Genomic DNA, 12408 nt, shown 5'->3' with positions numbered 1-12408 from the left:
CCACCTCCACGCGCGGGTGCGCGTGTCGGGGGAGGGGTCGCGAACGTGGGTGCACCTGCGGCCCCGGCTGCCCGGGGCCGCGCCCCCACGTGGGCGCGCTTGCCGGTGCGCGGCGTGGGCTTGCCCTGCAGCCGCCCCCTGCCCACGCCGCGGGCACCCGGCGGCCGCTCGCTCCCTTTAAATGCAGGCGGCGGGGCGCTGGCGAGGCTGCGGGCGCTGCCCGGCTTCCTGCGGGCGGGAGCCGGGCCGAGGAGGCGGAGGGGGCCCCGTGCTAATTACATAAGCAAAACGTAAATAATTCGCGGGAAAAAGCGAAAAAGATGGCGCCCCGCCGGAGCCGCCTGCAGCGCTGCTAAGCGGGGAGCAGCCGGCGCGCCCGGGGCCAATATGGGGGGACCCGCTCGCCCCAGGCTCTGAACCGGCCGCGCCCCCCATGCCAGGCTCTGCGCCCGACGGGTTGGCGGAGCGGTAAGGGGGTCCGGGGGGGCAGACGTGGCGTGGGGGCCTGGAGCTGCGCTTGGAGATCCCGGGGGAAGGACGCTCCCTCCCCCGCTTTCCTTGGGGGGCGGATGGGGGGGGCTCTTTGGTAGAGCCGGACACGCCCTCCCCAGCCAGGGGCTGAACCTGCTCCCTGCGGGGGCGGGGGGGGTCACCCATTGAAGTAGCCCCGCCGCCCGCCCCGCGGCTCGGGCACATTGGCAGCTCCCGCGGGCGGGGAGAGTCGGCTGGTGCCAGCGTGGGAGCCCCCCCAGCGGCGCTGCCCGTCCACGCGAGTTTGGGCCCCGCGGGTCAGCTCCCGGCCCCTCCCCCCCGGGTTTGCAGTTTCGGGCCCGTGCGGCGCCCCCCCCCCCCAGTGGATTTTGGTTTGAAGGGGTTTGAATGGGCCAATCACAGCTCTGCGGGCGGCCCGCGGCGAGGTGAGCGCACCGCGGGGAGGCGTTCAGCGGGGGGGGGCGGAGAGAGGGGAAGCGGGGAGGGTCCGGGAGCGCTGGCTGCACCCCAGTGCACGGGCCCCCGCCGCCCGGGGCTGGGGCGCAGGAGGTGGCCGGGGATGAACCTGCCCTGGCTGGTGCCGCCCGCCTGCAGCCGTCAGCGGCCCCCGGGGCCGGGCGCAGCCCCCGCGGCGGGGTAAGTCCCGCACTGCGTCGCCCCCTGGCGCCCGCCGCAGCTGCGCTGGGAAGCGCCCCGGCTGCCCTATGCGGGCTGCAGGAAGCAGCTCGGGAGGCGTCTGGACTGCGGGGCCGGGCCCGGCCCGGCGGGGGACTCAGGGCTCTGGAATGCGGGAGCGGCTCTCTTGCTCCTCTGCCGGGCAGCGTTTTTTCCAGCGCCAGATGGTCGCTTCCTGGCGCAGGGTGGAGGCTTTTGCTCCCCGTGCCGCTGGGGTGGGGGGCTGGGACAGCCCCTTCTCTTACCACCGGGGAGAAGGGCCAGGGAGAACTTGTACTGAACTGGAGCTGCCCAGAAAATGAGGGATATTCCCACCGTTACTCTGGAAAGCCAGCGAGGGGTCCTCCGGGTGGGACCCACTGGAAAGGTGCCTGGCTTGCCAGCAAATACTTAACGAGCCTGGAGTGTGTGTCACTCCTAGGAGGAAGCCAGCTCTGGGTGAATAGGATCTATCCGCGGGAGTCTAAATTGGGGGTTTGTCACTTGCACTCCAAAGGGGCTGGAGGTGGAAGTCCTAGTGCCGGTACAGGAGCGAAATGCAGTGTCTGGGTGAGGAAAAAAATCACCCCGAAGATTATGGACCCGCATTTAGTGTATTCAGTGATAACCGAGGGTTTGCCTCCTGAGTGAGGGCTGCAGGGTTTGCCTTATTAGATTAATTGATAATAATAGCTCAGGGTCAGATTCCTGTAGTCTGCTTGTCCCACAGCATCTTACTTCACAAGTGGTCCAGGGAGGAGATGCTGGAGTGAGGAGAGCTGGGAGAACTGGCACAGATTCATGCCCTGAAGCTTTGCCTTGAAACAGGACGTTTTTGTGGGTGCAGAGAAGAAAGGAGCTCTCTTTCCCATTCAGATGTTATTTTTTGCATGCTCTCTGCACTTCCTAGTGCTGTCCCAGAGAACAGACACCAAGAGCGAGCGAGGCTGCTCTCTAGGAATTTCCGGCCTAGTTCCGTAGACTTGGGAAGTTAGGATAGTTGGGAAGATGAAACCTTTAAAATGAAATTTCACCATTACTGGTGAGGGGGAGTTTCCAAATGCCCTGGCCTCCTGCACTTTAGCATTTCTATTTCTGTAACTGGGGGACTTGCAGTCTAACTCAGAATGCTAATAATAAGAGTACTTATTTTACTAAACAAAAGGCCAAACCAAATTCTTATTGAACACTGAGTGTTTTCCCATTGACTTAAGGGAAAACTGAAGCAGGTCTTAATATCACAGTCTGGTTTAATATGAAAGTAAATCAGAGGGCAATTTGCATTTTTTTCCAGTGGTATGGATGTAATTGCCCAGTGATCTTGGTCTTTGTGGGTTTTGCTTGGCTATGGTTGGATGGACTTGCCTTAACTTTAGTTGAGAGACTTGCTGACCATTAAAACTTGTCTCAGCAAAGCTGTAAACCCTACTAGTAGTGTGTAGGGTGGGTTCCTATATTCATGTTGGCATGCAAAGCCCTAAGGGTAAAGCACATGTAGCTGTTTATATTTGAAATCTATTCCAGGGCATCAACTAAGACAGAAGTGTGTGTTGCAATTAAAGAGACAGTATCAAGATGAAAATTTTGTATTGCTCAGTGATGTCATCTTGCCTGTGTTTACTAGTGATGAGAGCGTTGATGATTAAACCCAAGTCTTCAAGATCAAATTTACTTGATGCCATTTGTTTACTTTTTGCACTTCACTCCTCTAGGAGAGTGAAACTCAGATGGTCAGTTTCACTTTCTGTTTATAGTCAGTTTAATGTTCATGCTGGTCCAGTGCTGCTGGGTTCTGGAGCTTATTAAAAAGTGCGGGGAAATGTTGGAATTTAAAATCCACAGAATAAAAAAAATAAATAATTAACCCTTTAATGGTACCCTTTTGACCAAAGTATTTCAGATTGGATGGAGCCCTCTGAAATGAGTGGTACCAGAGGGACTCTTCTCTTGGTTTATTATGATTTTAGCTGTATCCCTTTTACCTTGTATTATTCCTCAGTGAACAAAACCAACTCTTGTTTTCTTAGCTGGCTCTAAAGGTATGAATCTCTGCAGCTTGAGCTAAAAGAGGGTCTAATAGCCCAAGCTGGTGCACGTTCACCAGCCTCCATTTATATCACCACTGTAAGGGAACAGAGCCCCATGTAGAGCTGGTGCACCCTAGCAATGATCCTATGTTATGCCGAAGGGCATATGTTATGTTATATTGTGGCCCTTCTAGAGACCCGACTCCCAGTGAAGGGAGTGAGCTTTGCCTAATTAAGGATGGTGGGACTGGTGCACGTGGAGAGTTTGCATGATCGGAACGAGCTTTTCCCTGACGGCAGGCTCACCGAGTGTGTGTTTTATTGGCAGCGGCTGCTGAGGCTAATGGAGAACGGCACACGCAACGCCATCATCCGAGATGTCTGTGCGGCTGCCAGCCACCTGCAACAAACAGTGGTCGCCTCTTCTGCGAATAGGAGTGGCTACAAAGATCTAATGGTCAAACTGACGGAGGGGCAATATGTGCTCTGCCGGTGGACGGATGGCCTCTATTACCTTGGCAAGATCAAAAGGGTAAAGTGGGCATTCACAGCTGTGTTCAGTCTGACGCCGTTCTCTGTTACTTGGGTACCAGGGACCTGCTTGAATCAGAACCTAAAGCCAAAGGCTTCAAGGCTTATAGGAGGGTGAGGGGTGATGGAATCTGAATGTGGATCTTGCTCTCAGCTTCCCAGCAGATCCCACTCCCTGAAATCTCAGTGACGGCAGAGACCCAAATCCTGTCTTCAAAATACTCCCAAACTTGGGGTGTTTTCAAATCTGGATTCAGGCCCAGTTTGGACGAATAGGTCTGCCGCTTTTTAAAAGGCGAAACTTATGCCCTTTTCTCTGCCAGCACCAGGCTGGGCAAACATGCCTGGGCTCGCTTCGTAAGGGCTTCCCCACTTAACCCCTGCTGTTTACTTCACAGGGGACTGTCCCTTGTGAATCTGTTGGGAGGTTTCAGACTCCAAGCGCACCTCCCCCTCCATGCATACAAGTCCCATTTTTTGCTCCTACTGTCTTGGGCCCTTGAAGTCGCTTCTTCAACAGATGTTGGATGTTTTTTTGTTGCTAACCCTGATAGTTACCAAAGAACCTGGCAAACCTCCGCATACGCCGGTGTGCATTAACTGTAGAGCCCTGTGCAGGTACAAAATGTCTGTCTGCAAAAAATGTGTTGTGTGGATATCTGCATCCACCTCTGCGGGTGCAGGTACTTGCAGATATCTGTGGATTTGCAGGGCTCTATCTAAATGCCTCTTTCAGGACTTGAGAGGGTAAGAAGGCGGGTTGAGGAAATGTCAGAAAATAAATGTGGTCTGAGTTCTGGGCTTTGTCCAATTTCATCTAAATTGTGTCTTCCTTCCCTTCCTACTGCACACCGCTGGAAGTTTGACATTGTATAGTTCTGAAGGTCAGATTGTGATTTGATAAAATGACCTCAAACAAACAAAACCCCCAAGCAATATATTTCATGTGCAGTTTTATGGCAACATTTGTACTCTTTATTTCTCATAACTTCTCATCTTGACTCTGAAACCAGCATACAATGTTGAAAAACATTAAAAATCCCTCAGTGCCTCAGCTTACCTACCTGTTAAATGGGGGTGAAATCTTAATACATGCCTGACTTTGGTAAAGCAATCTGTGAGCCCTCTGTGAAAAATGCTGGTAAGGTGTTATGGCTGTTAGTAGAGGGGATAGGGCTGCAAAAGCTATCCACAGTCAGTGGCTACGTCTACACGTGCCCCAAACTTCGAAATGGTCACGCAAATGGCCATTTCGAAGTTTACTAATGAAGCGCGGAAATGCATATTCAGCGCTTCATTAGCATGCGGGCGGCCGCGGCACTTCGAAATTGACGCGCCTCGCCGCCGCGCGGCTCGTCCCGACGGGGCTCCTTTTCGAAAGGACCCTGCCTACTTCGAAGTCCCCTTATTCCCATGGGAATAAGGGGACTTTGAAGTAGGCAGGGTCCTTTCGAAAAGGAGCCCCGTCGGGACGAGCCGCGCGGCGGCGAGGCGCGTCAATTTCGAAGTGCCGCGGCCGCCCGCATGCTAATGAAGCGCTGAATATGCATTTCCGCGCTTCATTAGTAAACTTCGAAATGGCCATTTGCGTGGCCATTTCGAAGTTTGGGGCACGTGTAGACACGGCCAGTGAGGCACACCCAGAGATTTTACTGAGATGCTAAACAGCCTGATGAACTACCAGGATTAAGACAAATTCTGCAGCTGAGTGGTTTGGCAGATCTGGGGACTTGTTCCTAGGCTGCTGGTTTTCATCCAGCCCACGTCTGGGCTGACCAGAGCTCATTTCATTTGATGGCTATCAGGTGAAAGGAGCTGATGCAATGGTCTGCCCACCCTCTAGAAACCCACTAGTGGACTCTGCAGTAGAAGCACTGGGGTTATATGAGTGTAGAAACAAATACCCTCCCATCCAGCTTTCCCTGTAAGCTGAGTGCTTGGGTGGCTGCTCAGGAGAGATTCAGGTGCTGTCCAGCTGATTAGCAGAGCACCCAGAGCCAGCAGCATATGTTTCTACTGGTGGTGCACATGCCCTTATGCCTTGGTGCACATAACAAAATTTATTCTATCCATAGAAAAATTAGTGGGAACCCTGCTACCATCTTTCAATGGTACTCCGAGGCTGGGGTGGGCACTGCTGCTGCCCAAGTGCCTGGTAGGTGGCAACACAAGCAACTTTGGTTTTCAGGACTGTGAGTTTGGTATCTCTCACCAAAGTAAAAGGCAGCTGGCTGCTCCTTTAACCTCCAGAGGCTGCCATGAGTTCCTGCAGTCACAGAGCTGTCCAAACTTAGCCAGTTTTAAAAAAAAATGCTTAAAGTGAAGGGGATGAAGTTGCACCCAATGTCTGTCTTATCTGCGCAGGTGAGTGGCTCCAAGCAGAGCTGCCTTGTGACCTTTGAAGATAACTCCAAGTATTGGGTCCTCTGGAAGGACATTCAGCATGGTGAGTGATGTCTGGGCCTCTTTTTCTGCCTTGGGGGTTTTAAACAGGCAGGGACAAATCCCACCTGCTTTCCAGCACTTTCTGCTCAGAGGGATGAATCTGAAAACCTCGCTCCCAACTTCTCTTGTTTTCCGGGAGTGGCTTTTGCTTTGAGACCTGTTCACTCAAAGGTCGCCCTGGGACATCTGCTTTTATTGCTCCTAGCTGACCCCTTTGCTGCCCTGCACTGGCTGCCCATTGGGCAGGGTTCCTCTGGGGATCTTTGCACTGTGGGTCACCAAGCACGAGTGCCAATTATATGATGGGCTTCGGTGTAACCTGCGTGTGACGCTGTTTGGCTCAGCCACCCTTATCCCCATACGCAGCTCAGGAAGGCCCCATGGAACTCTGCTGCTGAGCCTTCCCTTCTTGCAGCTCTCTATGTCTGTGGGATTTCTGGCCCTCTCTGAGCTGCATGAAGCTGCAAGTGCCACTCTAGTCATTCTGTTCGCAGGCTGAGATTTCTGATGCACCATGTGCTGGGTCTGGCTAGTGGCTCCAGTTGTTCCTGGCTGGGCTCTATGGGATGTCTTTGAATCACTACATGTAAAGAACAACCAGAGGTGACACTTTAACCCCTTCAGTGCAGCTCAGAGAAGCAGGCCTGTTGAGAAAACGAACATCCACTTGGACAAACAGCTCCTTTCGCCCTTGAGCCATTTGTTTGACTGGCGGGCTGGAAAATGTTAGGAGGAACAAGACCTGTTTGCATGTTCTGGCTAAACTAGTGGCAGCTTGCTGAGCTGTGTTTGGCTCTGGCTGGTGCTTGCGTCACACCCTCTGGAAGGCCTCTTATCTCTGGCTTACGTCCTGCCTGTGTGATCCTTTAGCTCCGTTTGTTTGAAGCTGTGAATTGTGCCTGGTTCCTCCCATGGGGGATATACCTCATCCTAATGGTTGAGGGATGCCAGTCAGGAGTCCCAGTGGAGGTGTGCTCTTTAGTGAGGTACGGGGGCAGCGGGTGTTTATTTCCCTGCAGAATCCTTAGCCACTGGGGCCTGAGGCATGAGAGAATGGAACTAGAAAGCAAGCCGGTGTCTCATGTGTGTGTCAGTACAGGGCTCAGCCTTGCCATTGTTAACCATCAAGCTGAATAGTTCTAGCCTCTCTGGTGTCTTTGTCTCCCACCCTCCGGCTCTGTGCAGGGGACCAGCACTTTCCTAGAAGCAATCTCTTTGCCGTCTTGAGTAGAAATGCTGACAAGACTCCAGAATCACTTTGGAGGCTTTTAAATAGTCGCATTTTGCACCAACATCCATGCACCATTCTACTCCTGGGGTAACATGTCATATTTCTAAAGCCCCATTCGACTCATTTCCTCTTCCTTGAACCAGGGGTGAAGCAGTTGTTTGTGTCTCTAGCAGTACTTGCACATCAGTTTTAGGACAGGAAGTGATGGGAGATACCACACCCTGCTGGTACTTCGGATGCACGTTTTTGCTCTGGAGCAGCCTCTTACCTCTGCATGCAAGGGATGGAATCTGCCATTGGGTGACTGTGGACTGTGTTTGTGCGTATGCATATTAATAAAGTTTGTGGTGAGCTTCCACTGAAATTAAGCCTCTAGTTTTGTTTCTGCTTCCACTCCATAAGGTAGGCAATTAGCCGTCATTTTAAATGAAGGTTGTGTGCTGTATGTGTGTTGCAAAGGATTGTGACTTTGGCATGGACTCTTCCAGAACAGGGATCCTCGTTCCATACATCTGTGCCCAGCCAGAAGACACAGGAAGAAAAATATGGCCTAGCAGCATTCCCGGGGTCTGGGATGACTTGCTGTTATCTCACAAACGTTTCGAGTCTTTATTTCTGGCCCAAAGCAAAGGGTGAAATCATGACTCTTTTAGTCCATGGGAGTTTTTTGCTCTGAATATATAAATGCTGCTAGAGCCTGTGTCTCTTCTCACACCCAGCCCAACTCAGGGGATGTCCTTACTTTGATGGCAGTGCATCGAACCCGCCTGAATCTGCCAGAGTATGATTTCATTGCATCAGTGAAGATGTGACAAAAAACGATCTCTCTGGTCTCAACCATTGACCCTGGTACTTCACGCAGCTGCATGTAGTAAAGAACGTTGGCCTGAGCCCAAAGTGCCTTGATCTACACCAGGAAACAAAGTTGATCCTGATACATTGATTCTAGCTACATTAATGGTGTGGCTAGAATTGCGTATCTGAGATCCACTTTGATCGCTGGTGTAGATGAGGCCTCAGTGGATATACTTTGGATTTACCCTGGGGTGAGAGAGGTGAGACCAGTCCATAGAGCCTACTTCTGGCCTTCCTTAGTACAGAAATCTTGATTATTTTTCTGCTACAGGCAAAAAGAAAAGCTATGCATTGCACTATTCTTGAATACTTGGCTGTAGCTTCACAAATGCATGTCATGGGAATGATGGATTTTTTTTGTTTCACTCCAGTTTTCTGGCCAAGCGCTAAGCAAACTTGAGATTTTTTGTGTGTGTGCGTGCACACGCGCACCAAGTCTAGGGTGTACAAAGGCAAAGTAAATGTGCTGGTTCTGATGCAACAGGTCAATTCTTCACTAGCGTCTCTGCTGAGACTGGCAAGCCTTGCTGTGTAGCAGACAGCCCTCCTGGGGAATGTGCATGAGCTGAAAAACTACTGTCCTTCTGGGGGGAAAACTTTTTTTCTTCTGTCACCCAAAGTGGTGGCTAGATGGAAAGATGCGTGGGTGTCCAAGGGGGTTCTGGGTTGGATTCCCCTATGGGTTAGTCTGGCCTGCCTCAGTGTCCGCACACAGGGTATGACAGCTGGTGAGCTAGTGAAGTAGTAGTAACGGAGCTAGGTAACGAATTTAGGAGTCACCCAGATTCTTTCCTTTAACCATCTATTTTGGTGCATGTGTGTGTTTAAGGACATCAATAAAATCTTGCTGGCTGACCCTCTTCCGCACGCCCTTCCTGTTGGTGTTGGCAAAGAGGGTGCCTGAATTACGCATCTCTGAACCCCATGTTCTCTTGCTCTTTTTTTTTTTTAAAGCTGGTGTCCCTGGAGAAGAGCCGAAGTGTAACATCTGCCTGGGAAAGACATCCGGGCCCCTAAATGAAATCCTCATCTGTGGAAAATGCGGGCTAGGTACGAGTGGTGTGTGATGCTCCCCCGTCCTTCCCCTGCAGGGCAGGAACTGCTTCAGCTTCTAATGTGTTGATCAAAATGGAGAGGGGCCCGGGATGTCTGGTTCTTCCTCCTGCAGGCCTGGTGCTGAGAGAGAGCCTGGCTGACCCTGGCTATGCTGGCAGCTTTCATTCTTGTGCTTTCTGGCATGGAAGGGCCATGACGTCACTGCTTGGGAGGGAAGGCGAAAGGAACTTGGCAGCTCTTGTCTCAGAGTAGCAGCCCAGGAGGGAGGAGTGCGGGAGCCACTCCTCCGCTTTTACACTGAGCTGACACTCGCCCTAAGGGATTCCACCTGTACGGAGCTGGGCCTTCCCTCTATGGCCCCATGTGCCGCTCCGACACAGTGGAAACAGAGCAGTCACTGAGAACCAGGGTCACAGCCTGACCACTCTGGGCAGAATTCCCAGTGGTGTCAGGGGCCCCAGCATGGCTGCTGGGCAGGTCAGACCCACTGAGAGCAGCCATGGTAGCTGTGTGCATGCGTGCTCAGGGCAAGGACTGGTGTGGGCTGCAGGGGCTGCTGTAGGTTTGAGGAGGATGCGTGAGTGTGGATGGGGTGTTCAGGGGTATGTGTGGGTATCTGGCAGGATGAGAGGGGCTGCAAAGGAGAGTGTATGTTTCTGGGGGATGGGATGCAGCGAATGTTTTTTTTTCTCAGTGCGCTGATGCTCCCCCTGCCCCAGGTTTCCCGTGGTTTTAGTTTGCCAGCAGCAGCTATACCATCCGTGCTGGATGTGTGCCGACCTCCAGGGCGCTACCCACCTGGGGCCATGGGATACCGTTTACTCTCCCTCTGGCCAGCCCTTAGGGGCTGCTGTGCTTGTAGCTGTGCTGCACCAGCGCGCGCGCGCGCACACACACACACACACACACACACACACACACACACACACACACACACACACACACACACACACACACACACACACACACACACACACACACACACACACACACAAAATCTGGCCTTCTCACTGGCCGGCTCGTCTCTGTGCTCCCAGAAGGCTCCTGGCTCTCACTGTAGGCTGATGGGTTTCCCCCCTCCAGGTTATCACCAGCAGTGCCACATCCCCATGGTGGGCAGCAGCGACGGCCTCGTGCTGACACCCTGGTTCTGTCGGAGATGTATATTTGCCCTGGCTGTCCGGGTGAGTGTTATAAATTAACCCCTTTCCTGCTGGGGGCTGCCAGTCAGACTCCGCCCTGCTGGGCGTCCTCTCGGCAGCCAGTGGCTGATTGCACAGTACTTACCTGGGCTTTTGCTGGGGTTCGCTTAGGGGGCTTGTGCAGGAAAGCCCAGTGTCCCTAAGGAGAAGCTGAAACCCTTTGGGACTGATGGCAAAGGGGACGTCCCTGTACAGGGACAGACGGGAGCTAGCCTGCATTGCCCCTGCTGGGGTGTCGTCAGTTCAGCTGCAACCTCTGCAAGCCCATCCTACCTTGTGCCCCGCAGGCTGTTGCTGGCCACAGAATCCTAAAGATTCCCCTGGCTGTGCCTTGCTGTGGCTGGGCCTGGCAGGTGGACCTGCTGTGCTGAGGGAATTTTCTGGCACGCGGCAGGGGGACCCCTTTGCTCCAGCCAGCCTGGCAGAAGGCAGCCAGGGTGCGTGGGTGGGGGGGAGTCATGGCTCAGTCAAGATCTCGGTTGAAATAACCAGGGAAAATCCTGGAGGACTTTCAGAAGTGATGGTTGTTCCCAGGACCTGCCCATTTTAACTGTGTGGCAGGGGGAGGGGAGGAGGACTTAACCCTGTAGTCCCTGCCTCCATGGCATGCTCCTTTCCAGCCTCATGTTCCCGTTCACTCCAGCCCCTGCCAGCAGATACCAGTGGCCAGAAAGCCCCCCGAGTGGTCCCTGTTCCTACTAGTGCCGCGCGTGGCAGGCTTACAAAGCAGAGATGCTCTACACCACAGGGCTCATCCGTGGGGGAAGCACAGCCAGGCCTATGTAAATTTCAAGTCAAATCTCGGACTCTCCCTGGTATTCACTTCTCTTTGCCCCAGTAGGCTGTACTCTGGCTCACACCCTCACCAGGAATGGAGGGCTTGGACAAGAAGGCCTGAATTTTCAAAAGTGACTTGTGAGCTGGGGGACCCAGTGACTGCTCTTTAAAGGGGCCTGTTTTCAGAGTGCAGATGCTCTGCCCTGTGTGGACTGGGCCTCTTTAAGAAACCTTTCGGTAGGGAACCCAGAAATGGAGACAGCTGCAGTGGCTGTCGAGCCAGTAAATATCTGCAGAAGTGAACTCCAGGTGGGTTTAACACCAGGGGATTGCAAATACTGGAAGGAGAGCACTGGGGAATTCAGCAATGCACTGTCCAGGAAAGAGGCCCCCTTTTCAGATAAGGCTGAACCCATCCTGTGTGATCAGCAGCAGGAGTATCTGGTAGGAATTGCAGTCGTGCAGCTGAGCACAACTTCAGTACCTTTGTTAGATGAGGCTCACTGGGCTTTACCCTCATGGATTTGTCTCACCTGGGTCTGACCTCCATTTTGCAGGTGGGGAAACTGAGGCACAGAACTGGGCAGTACCTGCTGGGCAGCTTCAGGCTAGCCAAGTGGCAAAGCACCCCGACTCCCAGACCCCTGCGCAGACCACAAACCCCCTTCATGCTCCTTCTAGACTTGGGACCTGAGCCTGTGCCCTCTCAGCTGATGACAAAATGTCCTTTGTCTTCAGTCAGGCCAGGCTGGCACCCCTAGTCACCAGCTTCTTTGCACATGGCTGTGCTGACCCTGTGCTCTGGTTGATCCTGCAGAAAGGGGGTGCCCTGAAGAAGGGAGCCATCGCCAAGACGCTGCAAGCTGTCAAGATGGTGCTGTCCTACAACCCGGAGCAGCTGGAATGGGATTCTCTGCACAGGACCAATCAGCAGCAGTGCTACTGTTACTGCGGGGGACCTGGAGAGTAAGGCCCCGAACTTACTGCACTCCACTTGGGTTTGGATGGGGCCATGAAAGATCAGGCTTGTCATGGGGGGACCTCCCCCCGGGTCCTCTGGCAAAACCAAGACAGACGTGTCCCAATGGCAGCAGGGAACTATGAGGGCTGCATTCGGGCCTCACATACCAACTCTGTG

The 12408-nt window shown here is 53.3% G+C and overlaps 1 protein-coding gene across 4 annotated transcripts in view; it reads left to right on the top strand.

Annotated features, from left to right (window-relative positions):
* Positions 1–200: 200 nt before the first annotated feature.
* The window catches only part of PHF19 (PHD finger protein 19), a 29511-nt gene continuing 17303 nt past the window's right edge, over positions 201–12408 (top strand). For 2 of the 4 annotated variants that reach the window (XM_075015832.1, XM_075015829.1), the window contains exons 1-6: positions 334–468; positions 3502–3705; positions 6069–6150; positions 9190–9285; positions 10375–10475; positions 12088–12236. In XM_075015832.1, coding sequence (XP_074871933.1) covers positions 3517–3705; positions 6069–6150; positions 9190–9285; positions 10375–10475; positions 12088–12236 — 617 coding nt within the window. In that variant the 5' untranslated portion in view covers positions 334–468; positions 3502–3516. Of the gene's footprint in view, positions 291–333; positions 469–1043; positions 1129–3501; positions 3706–6068; positions 6151–9189; positions 9286–10374; positions 10476–12087; positions 12237–12408 lie in introns of those variants that run through there. The other 2 variants (XM_075015831.1, XM_075015830.1) reach the window with 2 other exon arrangements.

The sequence above is a fragment of the Carettochelys insculpta genome, chromosome 21 (assembly GCF_033958435.1).
Source record: "Carettochelys insculpta isolate YL-2023 chromosome 21, ASM3395843v1, whole genome shotgun sequence".
In the NCBI taxonomy this organism is placed as follows: domain Eukaryota; kingdom Metazoa; phylum Chordata; order Testudines; family Carettochelyidae; genus Carettochelys; species Carettochelys insculpta.
Note: the sequence above shows the minus strand (reverse complement) of the source record. Positions and strands in the feature narration are given on the sequence as shown.